This window comes from Brienomyrus brachyistius, chromosome 11, assembly GCF_023856365.1.
Source record: "Brienomyrus brachyistius isolate T26 chromosome 11, BBRACH_0.4, whole genome shotgun sequence".
NCBI lineage: Eukaryota > Metazoa > Chordata > Actinopteri > Osteoglossiformes > Mormyridae > Brienomyrus > Brienomyrus brachyistius.
In genome coordinates, this window is record NC_064543.1 from 8,068,367 (window position 1) to 8,087,794 (window position 19,428).

At 44.9% G+C, this 19,428-nt stretch overlaps 1 protein-coding gene across 4 annotated transcripts; it reads right to left on the reverse strand.

Moving 5' to 3' along the window:
* Positions 1–1,729: 1,729 nt before the first annotated feature.
* myo5c (myosin VC) lies at positions 1,730–19,234 on the reverse strand. 4 transcript variants are annotated; one of them, XM_049030804.1, is made up of 41 exons: positions 18,993–19,234; positions 18,398–18,508; positions 18,017–18,185; positions 17,762–17,906; positions 16,963–17,119; positions 16,669–16,812; positions 16,405–16,486; positions 15,426–15,533; positions 15,242–15,348; positions 14,857–15,122; positions 14,400–14,481; positions 14,162–14,302; positions 13,904–14,029; positions 13,191–13,274; positions 12,472–12,603; positions 12,277–12,374; positions 12,037–12,123; positions 11,605–11,716; positions 11,269–11,480; positions 10,916–11,081; positions 10,609–10,755; positions 10,012–10,176; positions 9,724–9,817; positions 9,571–9,634; positions 9,251–9,431; positions 8,967–9,060; positions 8,750–8,813; positions 8,577–8,657; positions 8,319–8,472; positions 7,892–7,985; positions 7,322–7,385; positions 7,022–7,190; positions 6,848–6,932; positions 6,661–6,759; positions 6,336–6,490; positions 6,084–6,173; positions 5,800–5,950; positions 4,557–4,842; positions 3,519–3,693; positions 3,347–3,427; positions 1,730–2,762 (listed from the first exon to the last, which is right to left on the reverse strand). In XM_049030804.1, the coding sequence occupies exons 1-41, from the start codon at positions 19,017–19,019 to the stop codon at positions 2,610–2,612; spliced, it is 5,202 nt and encodes a 1,733-aa protein (XP_048886761.1). In that variant the 5' UTR covers positions 19,020–19,234; the 3' UTR covers positions 1,730–2,609. The 4 variants fall into 4 exon arrangements, with proteins under 4 accessions (XP_048886761.1, XP_048886760.1, XP_048886763.1 ...); XM_049030803.1 differs by having other exon boundaries at positions 8,292–8,472; XM_049030806.1 differs by lacking the exons at positions 18,398–18,508; positions 18,993–19,234 and having other exon boundaries at positions 8,292–8,472; positions 16,963–17,115; positions 17,762–18,159.
* Positions 19,235–19,428: the final 194 nt, after the last annotated feature.

Below are 19,428 nucleotides of genomic sequence, written 5' to 3' on the forward strand. Positions count from 1 at the left end.
CTGGCCTGACCCAGAGGCGTAGGACTCCATTCCGACGGTAAAAGGCATGTGTGGCTCTCGGGTCTGGCAGATGTGTATTCACTGTGGGTGTTTGCTTAAAAAAACAACTTAATGTGTTATAAGCCAGAAAGCAAACTAGCATTTTAAAAACTCTGGATCACAACCAAGCCGCCACAGAATAAAAATATCTTGGCTCTAATGATCATGTGAAGAATAATTAATACATTATTATGTATTGTTTCAATTAACAACAAACACCAAAGTTAAACACTGAATAAATCAATACTGCTTTAAGAGGGAATTTTGAAATTTCAGCATTATGATATTGGAAATACTGGTGTTGGAGACCAAGGTTGTATTATAAGCTGAGTCTGGCTGGGACGGACTCCCAAACTTCACTATGCTACACATGGGCGGCAAACGCAGACTCCTGGCAAACATCAGCGATTAACATGTATCGGTGGTGTGACCCTGAGAAGATACGGATGTGGTTCGTGTCTTGGGTGAGGGCGACTATTTGCAGAGGGACCCCTACCCGCTCCACGCACAGTGAGCAGTAGTTGACCGGCTCATTCTTCAGGTATATGTTCATCAGGGGCTTGGTCTCACTGCAGCAGTCACAAGGACCAAAGGTAATGGCCAGGAAGGTCTGGTCACACATCTCAGCAGGTGGACAAACCTAGTGCTGTGGAGAGGAGGAGGAGCCATTGGAGATGCATGCTGACATCAGGGTCACGCCCCTTTCCAACATGCTCCGGATGTAGATACTGCACTGCTGGAATGAGGCATATGCACAGACTCCTCCCCCCGTTTGGAAACGAACAGCTCTCTATAGGATAATCAAGGTAATCTCCCCCAGGTCAGAATCCCAGCATCAGGAAAACGCTAACGGCTCCGTCTCAGAGATCACACCAGTGTTCCCAGGCACAGTTCCCAGCTTATGGCGTGAACTAGGCTACTATTAACAGCTGCGTGACACATTTTCAGAATGTAAATCATAACATCAGTATATAACTGAGAGTCCATATTCAGAAAACATGAGGAAACAGACACTAAAGTAAAAACCATACAAACTATACAGGACAGACCTGCTTATTACACCCAGATCATTTGCTAGTCAAACAGTTAAAGTGCAACGTACCATAAGAGTTTTATCACCATCGGATGATCTAAATATAGATATCAAGGAGGCTTTTTAAAGATAATCTACCGAGATAAGACCTGAACATTTTCCATGGTTTAATACTGAAATAAAGATCTGCCAATTATCTTCAGGGCCAAAGCTGATATGGGCCTGTAAGATCATCTACAGTTCATGCAACAACCTTACTCTGCTCACAAACCCTCAATGGCAACAGTCTAGCTTGAAACATCAGTACACCGCTGTCAGCTTCAGGTCAATGGCAAGGACACAAAGACGAACAGTTTGGGACAGTCATACCGTACCTTCTGAGGGTGAATCTGCAGGAACAGGTTTCCAAGCGGCTGTACTGTGTCTTATGTTGGAGACGACCGGCCTTAAAGGGACGTACAGTAAGCTGCTTAGGGTAGAATTAAAGATTTCGCATGTTCAAGGTGTCGCCCGCAGACCAGACTCTACTGTGCATGCGTGTGTGCATGCGTGTGTGCATGCGTGTGTGCATGTGTACGCACATGCTACATCCATAACTTATTATATGCTGGAATATAGCAATTTAATGTCAATACAACTGTACACAGACCCACGTAATGCAAATGTAATTTATGATTTAATAAATGTACACATTGAAAATCAGATATATTTGTAGCACTTTCAACATTGCTGCATAAAGTATGGAAGCATGTAACAGGGACATAAACAACCCCATCATTTAAGATCATTTAAGATGGAATGTCATCAAGTAGCGCAGTACTTTCAACCAGCAGGTAAACTTTCATTGGAGAAAAATATACAGTTCACAAAAAAACGAGTTTAGAATTAGAACAGTGACCAATTCATACATTATTGTTAAAAACATTAGGACTTCAAAATGACACTGGCATTTGAAGTACATTTGGTAATTACATTTCCGTCATAGTTACACAATCAAAAATGTTTTGTTCTTAAGAATAATTTACATAATATATTATATACATGTAGTCTATATTCCATTCCAAGATAATTTTCTAAGTGATTTAAATTATATTCATTTATGGGTATAAAACAGGTCTTCAGACAAAACAAAAAAACATTGACACAATGTGTCTGTGCTGATGACAGATATAGGTGCATAAAATATACATGACCTTTTATTTGAGTGAGTGCAACACCGCATTTCCAGGGCACTGTGTTTTCCCCCATGTAAATAACACTTTGTGTAAGGCAGAAAGTTACATTATTTGATTAGCATTATTAATGTATTAAAATAGTAACTAATAATTTACTGAATGCAGTTGACACTGATGCTTTGCAGTGCAGGATATTCGTAATAAAAATTTACTTGAAGATTATCAATAATGATTCATAATTATTAATCCCTTGACAACTGATATTTAAACATTATATTTGATTCCTCTGATACCTCATTTGACATAATCAGTGTATTTGGATGTAAGAGGCGACCCCCAGTGTGGTCACATGACCGCGAGCATCATATCCTGGTGAGAAAGCCCAGCCTCAGGCTGTGGGGGACCTGGATGAGCTCCAGGGCCTGGAGGGAGGGGGCGAACGGGAAGATGACCTGGTAGCGATACTGCGTGTCCAGCATGAGCTGTGTGGATCCAGCGCGGTCCTGCAACAAAGCCTGAGAGCAGGAGGCAGACCAAGGCCCATAAATAAATCACGCAACATAAATACCAATACTTGCAGTAATTACCTTTCACTGCGTATGTGGGGGTAAATTTAAAAGGCTAGGAAGGCACAGAGGATCCTCTCTGACCCCAGCCATCCCAGCCACGGCCTTGTCATGTGGTACAGGAGCATCCAGACCCCAAGCAGCGGGTTTAGAGACTGCTTTGGTCCACAAGCCATCAGGCTAGTGAACTGCTGATATTAATATTCACACACACACTGTACAATTATGCATACCACAAGGGGGACTCACGACTGGTACCGCTCACACTGTACGCACACACGCTTCTTACAGTTTACATTGTACATCACTACTTTACATATAAAATTACTTAATTATTCCTTACATTTTTTATGTTTTTATTTGTATTTCATACTTATTATTTCTGTCCATCTTTTATTTGTTATGTTATTCTGCTGTAGTCACTACGTAAAAGTTTACGTGGCTCTGAGACCAAGAGTTTCCTTGCTGGTGATGATGTTGCATTGTTATTAGTGTATTATAACAGAGCTTGAAACTTGCTGAAAGCTTCTCACCTGAACTTTGCGGACGAAAGACGGTGCCACCCGTTTCTCAAAGTCATCTATGGGTGTGTAGGAGTTCAGAATTTTCACAATCTGAAAGAGGAGAGAAAAGTAGCCATTTAATGCCACGGCTCTGCTATGCGTGCCAGAGGAAGGTGACCTGGGGGTGGGCTCTGCGTGGTACCTGCACGGGGGACAGCTCAGTGCACGTCTCCGATATCTGCCTGGCGTCCTCGTCGGTGGATTTGCTGACCTGCAGAAGCCAGGCTGCTTGTGACAGCGGCTCCATGGTCTCCATGGCACCAGAGGTCTGGAGGTCCTTCTCCTTCAGCCACTCCTCCAGGTAGCTAATATTACACCTGGCAAACAGCGACCCGATTCATCGCCCTTTTAGCAGAAAAGCACAACGGCGGCAGAGTAACAGGCACACACACTTTCCCTCTTACCTACTGCTGTTCAAAGATTCTCTGAAGAACTGAAGCAGTAGCCTCTACATTAAACAATAGTGCTCAAATTCAATTGGGCAGAAGTGATGCACATCTGACAAAGTGGGGTCAGTCAGTCCTTGGAGCAAGTGTGGTTAAGCACCCTGCTCACAGGCCTTGTGCTGAAATCACTCTGCCAATCGTGTCCCACACAGCATCCAAATTTACCTACCAATTACCTGCTGCTGACACCAAAACAACAGGCAAAGCTGTCATCTAGACACAGTATTTTGAGCTGTCATTGCTCTGCCTGCTCACTGACCTGCGTCTGTGCCTTATATACGCTACCAGCCAAATGTTTTTGCACACCACAGGTTTTTATCACTTTTTCACGTATTTCATAAACTGCAGATTTTTCTATTCTTGTTAAGCACTGGAAAGTTGAGTGAACAACTGCAAATGAAAATATAAGCCAAATAAAACAAGTTTCCCTTATAACATGGAAAGATGTATGTAACAGTGCATGTCTGACATCCTGTTATGTGCCTGTGTGGTGATGGCAGAGTCAGATTCCAGGCTGCCCTTTAACTTTATGCGCACTAGTTAACTGTTTCATCCCATGAAACAGAGCAGAATTTAAAATCTCAGTGTGTGCAAAAACTTTTGACTGGTAGTGTAACTGCATTACAGCTTCATCCGTGTAAAAGTATGTGCATCTCTCACTTCACAGCCTGTGCACTGATGCCATTTTTAAAGTGCATGCAGGGTGACAGATGGATGTGATCTCAACAAGGCACCTGATCTGCATGCCCTTCCTGCAGGAGCACATGTCCTTCCGCAGCAGGATGCCGTTGAGGGCCACCGTCCCCACCAGGAAGAACTGCTGCCGGACGGCCTGTCGGACAAGGCCAGGCTCCATGCCGTGCTGCAGCATGACAGCGTGGAAGTGGCTGAGCTGCTGCAGGATGGAGGAGATGGTGCAGAGCTCGGCGTCCTCGTAGATGCTGTTGGAGCGCTTGCGGAAGCCGGTGGGCTTCATGCTGGAGATTCCCTGCAGACTCTCGTGCTCCAGCATCCCAGGCACTAGGGGCACACAGTGAGAGCCTTAGCACAGTCACCTGCAGCAACCGGCGTCCGAAAGGAGAGACCGAACATGATCACATGGTGCTCCTGTAACACTCTGATGACCAAGAGCAGGGGTGGCCAATCTTATCCAGAAAGGGCTGCTGTGTGTGAGGGTTTTCGCTGCAGCTCTCTCCTTATATTACTAATTAGAGGACTGATTGGCTGAAGGTTATCGCAAAAACCTGCATACACACTGGCCCTTAGAGGATAAGATTGCCCACCCCTAACCTATAGAATTACATTAGGCAGGGGGGGGGTAGCATGTGGCTCGGAGGGCTAAGCCTCTGTGCCAATAATCGGAAGGTCACATCTGTGACCCCTTGAGCGAGGCCCTTAACCCTGAGCTCCACGGCTGCCACTGCAGGTGGCATGTGTGTCACGGAGAGCAAGGGGGGGTAGGCGATGAGAGAATTCCCCCACGGGGACTGATAAAGTATCATTTCATTTCAAACTCTTAGGCAGCTTCAGTGTAACGAAAGCAGTGACTGGCTGGACTTTGGTGAATAAGGCTATCTGAGAATGGCACTTTTAGTCCTCGCTAAGTTCCCTACATGGAGAAAAGTATAAATTTAGGCATAAATAAATCTCATGAGTAACTAAATGACAGTACTGGTTATAAACAGTGATTTTTTTTCCTTCCTTTTTTAAACATTTAATAACGATTCCACAAGGGGGAGCCCTTAGCCCATGAACTAAGGCAGCCGCTCCAGTCAGAGCTGACGAAAGCTGAGCTGAGCCCAGAATAGCGGTTGGAGCTGGTGCTGCATGCGCTCTGACACACGCTTACACAACAGACACACGCATTGGCGTGCGCATGCGCGCACACACACACACACACACACACACACACACACACACACACACACACACACACACACACACACACACACACCACACACACGGCCTTCTACCCACCAATCAATGGCATCAGGGCCTTTTCCATGACGCTGGCAAACTGGTGATATATATGAATGGCGAGGTCACTGAAAATCTGTCTGTACTCAGACAGATCAAAATTCTGCAGGGAGTTCTTGTTCTGCCGTGGGGTGTTGTACTTCATGAAGTCCTTCAGGGAAGGCAGCCAGCAAAAGCGAGGGTTAGCTATTCACCCCACCAAACGCATCCACAAATAATCCGTTTTCCTCCGGTCTGTTAGCACATGCGTTCCTATGGAGTACGTCTGCTGTACGACGGCCTACCTCCTCCCCGCTGTACTGCTTCAGAGAGTTGAGCATGTAGTAGGTGTTGGAAAGCCAGAACGACAGCATCTCAAAGTCCTCCTGGTGTTTCTGATAAAATAACAATGAGTACATTACTTATTTTTTTTAAACTCTTTGCTTTCACAGACATGGTACGTCTACAAGGAAACTAGGTACAAGATGTCCTTGAGGACGGTACATAAAGATGGGAGGATTTCTAAGGTCCACAAGGCCTCGGGGTCAGCGTCTCACCTTGACGATCTTCTTGATGCCGTCAATGATGCTGCTCATTAAGGACTTGAGCTTGGCGTCATCATTAAGGTAGTCCGCATGGCGGATGCACATGAATAGGATGTAAGTGGCCAGCCCAGGGATCATGTTGACCACAACCCCCCTCGGTTTTAGGTCTACCAGGAGTGGGAAGGACAGTGAGCATGACATATCTATACGTAATACACAGCAAGGTCAACCTGATGTCCATCACAGCAGTTAGCCATAAGCATGACATCACTATGACATCAACAACCATCTGCACTAAATCAACATCAAGCATAAACATGAACAGGACCGTCCGTACCAAGAATAATATTTTGTACAAGCCTTGATTCATCTTCCCTTTTGTATTCCAGCATTCCAAGGTACTCTTTGGGGACAGCAGATGCTTGATTTTGATTGGCTGGGGTGGAATAGAGAGGCAGGAATTAACTATGTAGTGCAGATCTTTCAAAGCAAAAATCACATTGGAGTGTGAAGTTCGGAATTACCATTCTCCGTTTTCAGAAGACTCTTGATCTGATTCTGTAGTTTCCTTATTAACCTGTCTTTCATATCAAGCTGTTCCTCAAAGTCCTGGGATGAAAACATAAACATTTACAGTGAAAAATCGAACTCCCCGGTGGGGATGAGAGCAGACCTTGGGCGTCCTCCCCAGCACTCGCCATGTTCTCCGCAGTGAGCCGCGACGTCTCCAGCCGCAGACGGCTCTTGGCCTCACTCTCAGCCTGCTGCTGCTTCCTCAGCTGAGCGTTCTCCTCCTCTTTCTCCTCCAGTCGGTTCTCCAGCTCCGCTTTCCCCCTCTCAAATTCTGCCTTTTGCTGCTGCAAGAGCCTGAAGACAACAGGAATGATTTTTTAACAGATCTATTTAAACACATGGACAGCTGTTTATGATCTTGACCTTTCTGCTAGTTCAGTAACGCCGGGATGCTGTTTTTCAGCTCCAACATGCGCACGGTGTACCTTCTCTGTAGACCTTCCTCTTCTAGGCTGCTGCGGAGACTGCTTGAGACGTTTTCCATTTCACCTAGGGTAGACAAAACGGCATCATCCAAACTGAATACATGACTTGGGGACATACAAAACTGCTCATAGTAATACATAAAACTAATTCATTCTTTGACTTTTCATCATCCAGAACCGTACGTAGGACAAGTGTTTAGAGCAGGGTTCCGCAGTTCCTGGAGGGCCAGAATCCAACACCGTTCGCAGATTTCCCTGCTCAGACCTCAGACACGCCGACTAAACCTGGTAAATAGCCAATTTAGATGTGTCTAGGCAGGGAAATCTGCAAACTGTTGGATTTCGACCCTCCAAAACTGCAAATTGGGAATCCCAGTGTATGGAAAATGGATGGACGGAAAGATTTTTCATCTTTTGATATAAGGCAGGTCACTTGCATGGGCCTTAGCTTTGATTGTCTTCTGGCAAAAACTTGACATTGACAAAATGCTAATGTTAATAATGGGTTTAGAAACTCAGGATGGACTCTCAGTCAACACTTGGCATCCATTGGATGTCGTTCCCTCTGACCTTTCATCTCCGCTGCCTGCTCTGTGATGCGGGCTTCTAGATCTTGATTCTGTCTCTGTAGTTCTGACACCTGCTGCTTAAACTGTGGTATTACCTGCATGTAAGAACACCACACGTACGGTCATAACCCAAAAGGGCAGAAGACAGCCTACACACCTCAGCAGAGCAGGACCTCTGGCTTGACCTTGGAGTAAACTGAACAAGAAAGGTACACACCACCACTGGTTGATGTTTATTGGTGTTCACCTCGAGACAGCTGGAAAATGCTACCAACACAAGAGCATCAGAGTATCGGAGTCCCATGACTTTCCCAACAGCAATGACATTTTGCTGTGAATTTCCCAAAAACACAGATAAGTGACGCTTTTTGGCTCTTCAACCTGCATCTCCACCCTCCTACCATGTTCTCAGCAGCGAGCCGAGCCACCTCTTGCCGGATGCTGTCTTTGACGTTGTTCTCTTCCTGGAAGAGCTTCTGCAGCTGGTTGTTCTCATTCTGGACATGATCCATCTGCAGCCGCAGGCTTTGGACTTCTCTGTCATTGTCCTCTTTCTGAGCCCGAGAACGCATCTCCATTACTCTGTGTTTCAAGGAACAAAGTCATAAATATAGCTGCTTCATAAGAGAATCTCATAATATGTCACAAACACATGCATAAATACAACAAATATAATGAAATGAGACCTGCTGGCTTCACGTAGAGCTTCATAAGCAAACAGAAATTCTCCATCTTCACCAAAATCTTCAGGATTCTCAGGTATTATCCTTCAAATATGGTGAAATGCATGACCACTAAGTCTGCAAATTTTTTTGCAAAGTTTATGCAGCAATTCAATGACAAAGCTGTGAAACTGTACCTGGCAAGAAGTTCATTGTCGTTTATACCACCAAGAAGTTCTCTGGTGACTTTAGAAATTTTCTCTAATATAGAAGAGAATGTGAGATCTAAAACCACATTATTCACATTAAAACTCGATAAACATTAGTTATACAGTGATGTGCCATTGAAATGGTAGCAATTTCCAACCGTTCCGAGGTAAACCACAACAGATGGACACCAATCAGTGTGTGTACCTCCTGCTTCCTGTCTCTGTTGCCTTAGCTTTCTATCCAGGTCGTCTTTCTGCGTTTGGAGGGTATGAACCTCTTTCCGCAGTTCTGGAATCATCTTTAAAGATGCACAACAGCATGCTTTGCTAACTAGCCAACATGAATCATACATTACTGAATGACTAGTCAATCACATAGCACATACTGACGAGCCAGCAAGAATTTGTGACATGAATGATAATTCCAGGGTAGAATAATATTTTATTCTGTAAACATCTTGAGAATAATAGTGGTAAAACTAGACTTACTTTGACGTGCTTAGTAAGCTGCAGAACTTGTTCCTGTAAGTCACGGTTGACTTGACTCTCTTCCTCAATCTGCTGCTGTAAACTAACATTCTGCTCCCTCAACCTCCTGTTATCCTCTTTCAGAGCTTCTGTCTGTTTCTGATAGTCCTCCTTCTGGATATCAATGTTATTCTCCACAATTCTGGCATAGAAACAAAATGTTATGCTTAACTACATTCCATACCATGTGTTACTTACTGGGAATGGGGGGGGCAGAGTGTGGCTCAGTGGGCTTAACTGTTTGTGCCCGTGATCGAAAGGTCACTAATTCACACGCTTACTTTCTTTGTCTTTCTTCCCTCCCAAGTTCCTCTTGAAACCTCTTCTTTAATGCCTCAGTGCTGTCTGGAATTTCGTACAGAGAAAAAGCAGTCCGTAATTTTTTTTCCTGGTCAGGATACAGCTAAAGACGACATCTCTCTCTCTCTCCTCACCCTTTATTTCCTGCACAGACTCTGCATGCCTCTGTTCCATGTCCTGCTTCTCCTGAGCAAGCCTGTCATTCTGACCTTGAAGCTGAAGAATCACCTTTGGGCCATGTTAAGAATTCATGGGGTAATTCGCAGTTATTTCCCCCAACACTGAAACACATCGTGTCTGTTTCTCGGTTCACGGCATTTAGCTTTACTAACTTTTCCACTAACTGTTACAGGCATTTAACACTAGACACTCTGTGTGTCAAGATCAAACAAGAGGTTTTTGTCACGTTCTCCGGCATCCACCTGCTCTGCGCTCTCTTTGCTCATCTTCTCGCGCTGCTCCAGGGACTTCCTGTCACTGACGGATTTGCTGAGCTCCGTCTCCAGCCTCTGAAGTCTGTCCAGGTCTTGAGCGCGAGAGTTTGCGAAGGCGGTGAGCCTTTCCAGCAAGCCGTGGTTCTCTCTACTCTGTTAGGGGGACATTTGGAAAAGGCAAGACTCCAAATCTCTCTCTCTCTCAGGCATCAGCCTTTTAATGTCATCCTGCATCCATCTGAAGTGCTAGACAAACTTTACTATTAATAACAATAACAATAATAATGACGATTTATTGATCACTGTGGGGAAATGATGTTTTCACCTATCCCATCTTGCTCTCCGTGACACACATATAGGTGAGAGGAATCTTAGCAGCAAAGAGCAGCCACTTGTAGGAGCGCCCATGGAGCTGAGGGTTATGAACCTTGCTCATGGACCCACAGAAGTGACTACTCTGCTGAGGCAGTGCTAGAACCGGCAACCTTCCGATAACAGCCGTAGAGGCTTAGCCCCCTGAGCCACGCGCTACCCGGGTGCGGCATCGTTAGCGTCTTGTGAGGACTCTGTTGCCGCTGCTCTTACCTGCTCCTCCAGCTTTTTCTTCAGCTGCTGGACTCTGTAGGACAGCTGAACGTTGAGAACGAGTCGGCGGATGTTTTGGAAGCGACGCCGGGCCAGCCATGCTCGGGCATACTTCTGCAGCACCACGGCCTTATGGTCCGCCACCATCTGAAGTGGGCCACACACACACACACACACACACACACACACACACACACACACACACACAAAGGCTGCCTTTCAATAACCTTTACCCACAACACTGGGTCAATGGATCACACCAAATGCTCAAATGTCAGAGAGCTTCAAGCCGGCTACTGATCTCCACCTGTCTGTAGCGTTTCCGGGCGAGCCACCCCCTGGTGTAGGCCTGGATGGTCAGAGTGGCCACCTTCACCAACTTATACACCTGCCGGACCAAGAATCTGCGGCAGTACTTCTGGATGACGACAGCTGCCCAGGCTTGCTTCAGCATCTCAGCCGTAATAGCTTGTCTACAACAGTATTGATGCATAATAATGAGAAACAACTACCTTTACAGTGAGCCAGGTAACCAAAGTCAAGGCGTGAACCATGCAACTCTTAGATCAAACAATATACAACAATTACTGATAAGGGAATTTTTCTGGGGCTCTTCCTAGCAGACTGACCACCAGGGCATGAAGATGCCTTCTTCCTTACCGGATCATCCTCTTTCCACGCACGTACTGCTGGATGGTGATGGCCGCAGCCTGCATGCGCAGGAACTTCTTGCGCTGATTCCAGCCACGCAGGTGCTTCTGGATGGTGATGCAGGCCTCCCGCAGACGATCGGATCGCAGCTTCTCCAGGTAGGCCACCTGGCCGGCACGGAAGAAGATCTTGGTCCGGCCGAACTTGTACTGGTTAGGATCCTAGGGAGGAGGTTGAGCAATGAGTAATGAGGGGGGTGCAATATGCTGACATGCAGCCACTAAATGCACGCTGCATTAAAATCATCAGGACAGAGGCATCTCAAGATGCCAGCGTAGGACTCACCTGGATTAACCTCTGAAGGACATTCTTACATGTCTGCTTCTTGTCCATAAGGCCCAGCTCAGACTGGGTCATCAGAATACTGTAGCGACTGTAGAACTCAATGTAAGTCCACCTGGAAAGAAACTATATTTCAATTCCTGACCTGCCATCAATGTTTAGGTCGGTGTTTCTCTAACCAGTCCTCGGGGACCCCCAGACGTTTTTGCTCCCTCCCAGCCCCCAGACAATTGTCTGTCTGGGGATCTCTGAAACCTGGTTTGAGAAACACTGGTTTACATAAGGCACAGGTATCAGAATCAAAGCACAAGATAGGAACAAACAAAAAGTACAGACTGAAGAATGAGGACTACATTCAGGGATCCCGGAACTGGGCACAGCTGTAAATTAAAAGCCAAGAACCAGTTCCTGACACAAGGTTGGATTTATGAGCACCTTGAGGGGTAGCTCTGAGCGCTGATACGAATGGTCTCCAGAACTCCACAGGCCCGGAGCTGCTGCACCACTCGTTTGGAGTCATACCTGAAGCACAAGAGAATCCATGCGGAGTGAGTAAGCCTCCATGAGGAGTAGGCCTCCCAGACTCCATTAAAGAGCTCTAAAAACAGCTTATCAAGAGCTTATCAAAAAAAAAAACATTATTTCAATTAAGTGATCAAAAACTCATATACATACTCAAAAGGATTTTTCTCATCGTTTGGTTTTATGCAGCGCACATAATGAGGGGTGGTGGCGTTCAGCGTTTCCATCAAGAGGGACAGAGAGCTGCGGAACTGCAAGCCAACAGACGCAAGAGCAGTCAGTGCAGCCGAACGTGCTCAGCTTCAGCCAACCAGTCAGTCGAGACAGAGCAGTCTGAGATGCACCTACCTTGTTGCCCACAGTTGTCCTGAGCTGCTTGTTGGCTGGTTTCAGGCTCGGCCTGGCAGGCCTCACATTAATGCCCTTACTTAGGGGAGGGACCTGCTCTTCCTCTTGGAAGAAATCTGATAGGAGACGGAACTGGAAAAAAAAAGCACAGTTTAGCATTTTATGCTAAAAAAAGAGTATATACAGTGGCTATATACAGTGCTGGGATGCTTGCTTAATTCTGTCAAAATATTGCAAATGTATTGGTTTCATGGCAAAAAATATTCATTCAATTCTTTACAAAAATACGTATCACTTTAGAAACAACCTGTAGTTTTAAGTAAAACATTAATTTCAAGTAGTAATAAATCAAAACCCAAATTATAGTTTGAAGAGAGCGATTTAGTGGCGCCTTTTGAAATAACATAAAATACCAAACATTTGTGTTTAGTGTCCACTTGGGAGAGAGTGACTATAACTGCAATTAAAAGCAAAATGGCAAAAACAGGAGTGGATGAGTTCGCCAAAAAATTATGGCACTAAAAAACAAGAAAATGTCTGTGTGGATGATATGTGCAGACGTGTTAATCATTGCTTGTCAGTGGACTTTTATCATGAAACCAGTAAATTTGCAATATGTTTTACAGAAGCGTCCTAAGACTTTCTGTGAGCACTGAATATATATATATATCTACTGAGTACACATATATGTAAACAAACGTATTTTTTCAGTCCCGTACTTTGCTGTCCTTCATGATGTCCACCAGCTCTTCATAAAGTACGTCTCTGTTCTTCTCCAGAAAGCCTTTGCACTGATATTCCACCTGCACAACAAAGCAGGTGACTTTCCTGGGTCTGCCAGCGTTTGTTTGGTCCATCTTCACTGATTGTCAGGGTTAACAGCAGAGAGGAAACAGTCTGACAGTCACCTAGCTAATCTTCAGTTAAGATCCAAGTTCAGATGCTTGAATTAGACTAAAATTAAATTAGATGTACTACGACTAACAAAATGAATAAGAACAGCTGGCTTTGCTGAGAAACTTACATACTGATATGCAGTCAGTCCTACAGAATTAGGAATAATTCAGTTTGTCCTTTTCTGAGGTTAAGCAGCTAATATATGCTGCCACAGAGACAGTAATATTGTCATGCAGTATGTTTACGAGCCGCTGCTTTCTGTGCCGAGTGAATTCGTAAGCAGAATGAACTGCCATTGAAGTACGAAGATACTGTTCACAGAGAAACACAACAGCGTTCAGAATAATTTTCCGGCCACTCATTCTAAATAAATAAATAAATAAATCAGATACTACTTCAGTACTACCTACTTTATACCAACTGCACTGTATGCAAACAGATAGATCTGAAGTAAGGGGGCTGTACTATGTGAAAATGCAAGTACATGACTGTCATGCAAGCGGCCCATTGACCTGTCAGTCCAAGGCAACCCCACCTTGTCAGCAAAGTGCTGAATCACAAAGGCCTGGTTTGACATTCTGGGCTTTTCAAAGAGTGCATTCTTGTCCAAGTAGTTGTTGTATAGTTTCTGGAGCCAGTTCTGGTCAGTTCCCTGTGGAAACTGGAATGGAGAGTAATAGTAGAGTTTAAAAAATGCTGCAGAAAACCCACAAATAAAACCACTAGTCAATTCACATTGTAAAATAAAAGAGCAATTCTCCACTTAAAACGGTACAAGGTAAAGGAATGTTACCAAACACTCTTCATCCAGTAAGTCCAGTATGCCCATTTTGGCTTCAATGAGGTCAATAACAGGCTGGTTGTCATAGAAATCAATCAGTGTCCATGGGATGTCTTCCTTCATGTACTCCTCTTGTTCCAGTTTGAAAACATGCTGTGAGACACACATGCGCAGGAATGCATATATATTTATCACATGAAATTCTGTTTGTATTTCATTTTCAGAGCTGGAAAATAATACCTCGACATACCAGGTTAAACTGCTGCTGCAGCTTTTCATTTGCATAGTTAATACAGAACTGTTCAAAGCTGTTAACCTCAAACGTTTCAAACCTGGTAAAAAGACAGACGGACTAATCAGTGAGGCAATCCTCAGCCATCTTATACAATAAGATAGGAAATATCTCTAGACAGCAGGCCGCAAAGCTCAACACACTGACAGGGAGTGTCCCTAGACAGCAGGCCGCAGAGCCCAAAACATGGACGGGAAGCATCTCTAGACAGCAGGCCTGAAAAAGCCCAAAACATAGATGAGAAGTGTCCCTAGACAGCAGGCCGCAAAGCCCAAAACATAGACGAGAAGTGTCCCTAGACAGCAGGCCGCAAAGCCCAAAACATAGACGAGAAGTGTCCCTACACAGCAGGCCGCAAAGCCCAAAACATAGACGAGAAGTGTCTCTAGAAAGCAGGCCGGAAAGTCCGATGTACCCGTAAATGTCCAGCACCCCGATGAAGGTGTGCTGTTTGCCAGCAAACCGCAGCACGGTGTTGATGTTGCGGATGACGCAGTCGAAGAGGTAGGCGTAGATGTGCTTGGCCAGGGCATCTCGGGCATTGACTGCACGCTCCCTGGGAACGGGCTTCACCACGGTCTCGGCCACAAGGACGATGCGCCGGTGGCACAGCCAGCGGGACAAGCCCTGATCGCTGACACCCAGAAGATCGCAGAAGGTGGCCAGGTGCCTGTCGCTGGTCTGGGGGGAGGGAGATAGGCCAGGATGAGGCTCAACGCCCTCTTCCAATGTGCCACGTTTCCAGAAAAGACAAAGTCCTTTCTAAAAGCCAAAACCCCCACTTGTTCCAGAAAACTCACACTGACTGATGATGTATCGGTCCCTTTAGATTTGATCTCTATGTTTCCCAAATGCAGAATTCCTGCTAACACCTTGAATACGTCCGACTGAAAGGCTTCCTTCAGCCCTGGGGGGAGAGATGGGGGGTAAACTGGGGTGCATTAACACGGGCTGAGGTCAGGTTTTCCACGGGGCCGCCCTCACCCAGCAGAGAGAACGTCCGCCGTGTCTCTGTCATCTCCGCTCTGTCATCCACGCCATCGATGCTGGTCGCACCTCCCATACTCGTGTAGGTGAATTCATCCGCTCTCACTACAAACAGAAACATTCAGGACTGATAACCCTGCATTTCATTCACTTACGGCATGTTTGCATCAGATTCATAACCAAAACTCAACTAATCCACTGTGAGTTAACAAAGACCCAATTCTACGTGCTTCAAATAAAAATGTTTCAGACTGATCTCCAGTGAGGCAGGTGCAGTAAAAACTGCCGTAAGTACAGAAAAAAAAAGATCAGGTCAGCGATGAAACTTGCACGTTGTTCTGAATATAAACACTTACGTAGGAATATACGCAGATGCAGAGCAATGTCCTTGCAGAAGAGACATTCAGACATAAAGACACTTTAAATGTAGGTCATCTTAAACCATCAGAACAGAGAGAATGTAACAGGACACCAACACCTTTCTAAATTTAAACTCGACAAGAAAATCCTACAAGGGAAACAAGATGTGTCTGGGATTGAATTTATGCTATATTAACTATAGTTAGTTGATTAATTAATTGATACTTTATTGATCTGCCTGATAATTGCCTGTAGGGAAATTATCTTTACGCCTCCCTCAACTTGCTCTTTGTGGAGTAAGTTGACTGTAGCAGCGCCCAGGGAGCTAGAGGTTAAGGGACCTGCAGACGTGCTGAGGCTGGGTTCGAACCTGCGACCTTCTGATTACAAGGACACAGGCTTAGCCCACTGAGCCACACGGCTGCCCCCAAGTTCAGATCCAGAAAGTCAAGACTAAGATTTTATTTCAACCTACCAGTTGAGTCCTCCGTGACTGTGACTCTTTATACTCAACTGCTTGGTTGAAACAAAATCATGGCCTGGACATTAACTCACCGGACCTGAACTGGCCGCCTCTGCTGGTACCTCAACCCAACACACACACAGAATTACTTACATAGTCTCAGGTCCTTGAATTCTGGCTCGTCTGCACATGCGCACATCTGGTAGAATATGTGATAGTTTCTCTCATTCTCTGACTGAAGAAAAGACTGGATTACTGTGGGAATTCAGACCCCCCCCCCCCCCCCCCAAAGAGATGACAGGTGGGCACTGCAGCTTATGCTACATTACTTTTCACGGAGCAGTCCGATGAGTCTTATGTCAAATATGAATAAAAGCCAAAAATGCATTCAAACGAATCACAAAAATAACATTTCACCTGAAATACTACTCTGGATTTCTCCAGAAGGTATGTTCTCATATTCGCCCCAATGATTTGGTATCTTCGGTCAAAACTAATCTCCGTGTACTTCCCAAAACGGCTGCTGTTGTCATTTCTAGTTGTCTTTGCATTGCCGATGGCCTGACGAGGGACAACAAAAATATATACTGGTGAAAATTCCAGGTGATGCAATTCCTCACATTGCGATGTATTTCCCAGGTGATTCAAGGTATAAAGTGACTTGTGTCCATTGTGTAAAAAAGTGTAGGGGGTTCAGAACCATGTGCTGACCTCTGTTATGGGGTTGGATGCTAGAACCTTGTCCTCCACGTGAGCCTTGCTGCCAGACTTACTGACCATAGCAAAATACCTCATGGTGTACCTGGCAGACACAGTTTTCCCCGCCCCAGACTCTCCACTCACTATGATGGACTGGTTCTTGTTCTTCCTGGCAAAGCAGAAACGAGATTTTCACCAGGAAAACAGTCAAATGTCATTGCCGCTGAGGAGAGCAGTGACCTACTGGGTTATTACATCACTGGTAGTTATTACATTATTGGCTGCTATGCTCAGGAACAATTAATAATCAATTTTAAAATCATGAAGCGTTACATAATCTCTACACTTTCCTCCACTGGCCTGTTTTCAATACACGTGCCATTATAATAAATGATTCCACATATAAACCCTTCTGACAAACTTTGACGGCGAATGGCATTGATCCAAATCATGTCAACTGATACAAGTACTAGAGGTTAAAGCACAGGAAGAGAAATTAGCGTTCTGTGTACCACACATACACTGTCAGAGGAAGAGTACCGATTTGTACCTTTGCTTGTCACTGGGGCTGTACTCTCGAGAGTTTTCCAATGTACCCTTAGCTGTAGGTAAATGTACCTTTAAAAGGTACAGAAATGGATGCAACATTAATGTACTCCAGTGTTCCTCTTAGTCCATTTCTGTACCTCAAAAGGTACACAGCTCCAGTGACGAGCAAAGGTACAAATTGGCACTCTTTTCTTCTGAGTATGTATACAGCAAAACAGTTTCTCATTGGGTCCTTAATGGGCGCTGAGTTTCGAGGTCACACCTAGCCATCTGTTTGTAAGCTTCCTCAGCCACTGCAAATATATGGGGGTCCATGTCTCCCATGTTCTGGCCTGAGTAGGCATGGATTATGGCATCTCCGTAAAGGGGCAGCTGCTTGTAAGGATTTATAGCGACCAGGATTATACCTGCGAATGAAAAAACGGACTGTACAGAGAGGTAACAAGAGAAACAGCAATCAGAGCTCCTAGCAAGCAGAAAACATGATTTTTTTTTTCTCGGTTAAGGGTGTTCCCACCACAGTAGGTGTAGATGATTCTGGATTCGACAAAGCGAACTTTGAGGTTGTGGAGAACGGCAGGCTCATGCAGGTAGCTGAGGGCCGTGAGGTCATTCTCCCCCACCAAGATGTCGGGGTTCCGGAGAGGGGGCAGCTCTTGGTTTGCATCTAGGGCATAGTTCAGTACCTTTTTGGAGGAGAAACATCTCACACCAATGCCAGAAATGAAGACTATGATGACCATCATTTCATAACGAAACACAAAACATAATATAACATAACATGTTTACTCCTCAGAGGTTCAGGATCAAAGCTTCTCATGCCTTGCTCATACACAGCATATTCATTATTCCTAATTTATTTGTCTTTGCCTGGAAATAAGATAACTGGTGTAATTACAGTTCCATCTTCAAGCTGCAGTTCCAAGACACGGTTCCCAGTTTTGAAGTCCTGTAAAATTTCGGCTGACTTCCACACCTCCTCGGCATCCGGAATCCACACTCTGTTATACTAAATGGGAAAATGAATGACAGTAGAGAAACGAAGACACAGGAAATATGATAAACAAAAATAACGCAATTTTTAACAAATGGATCAGTGAACACTGAAAGAACAGTCCATCTGTCAGAAGTACCCTAATTTAAATTTGGCTGGCGAGTTAATGTTTCGTTAACTAAATGCTTACAACCCGGGTTATACAAGTTAGTGAATATATCTGTAACTGAATGAAACTAAACGAATTTTAGGTATTTCGTTTTTTTTTTCACCTTTGCACATAGAAATGCATACATGGCTATCTCTGCATTCCTTTAATGTTAGTATCGCAACAACACTAGGATTTCAAAACATTTATAACACAATTAACTGGGGAGTTCTTCTCAGTTGTCTAGAAAAAGTTGCATCGTAGAAGTAAAATAATAAAGGCATTTCCGCTTAATATATTTACTTAAGCGTCGAATAACGCGAAATGCCATACACAGTACAGCACTCCTACCTTGGTGTACAGCTCAGAGAGAGCCATGGCAACGGCAACACGAACAAGTTAAACATAAAAATAAAACCGCCTTTCCCCGAACAGGAATAGAAGTGTGTGTGCGCATCCAGTCGTGAAACTTTGCAGCTATCTCAGGTGAGATGTAGTTCCCAAAGTTCCGGGAAAGTTATGACCGCACTCGCCGGTTGAAGAGAAATTCCGGCTCCTGTTCACCTGCCCGGCGGACTTTGCTCCGTCTGCAACCCGCCCATCGCGTCTTGTGACAAAGCATTTGATATGCAGGGTGTGTCCATTTGCACAGGCACTGAGAAAACAAGTGCAGTTTGCGTGTGACACCGTCTACACACAAGAATGGTACAGCCTCCTGCAGTATACAGCATAATACATTTAATTTCTATGGAATGGTAGGGTACTTCGTTTCATTTGACGCAATATC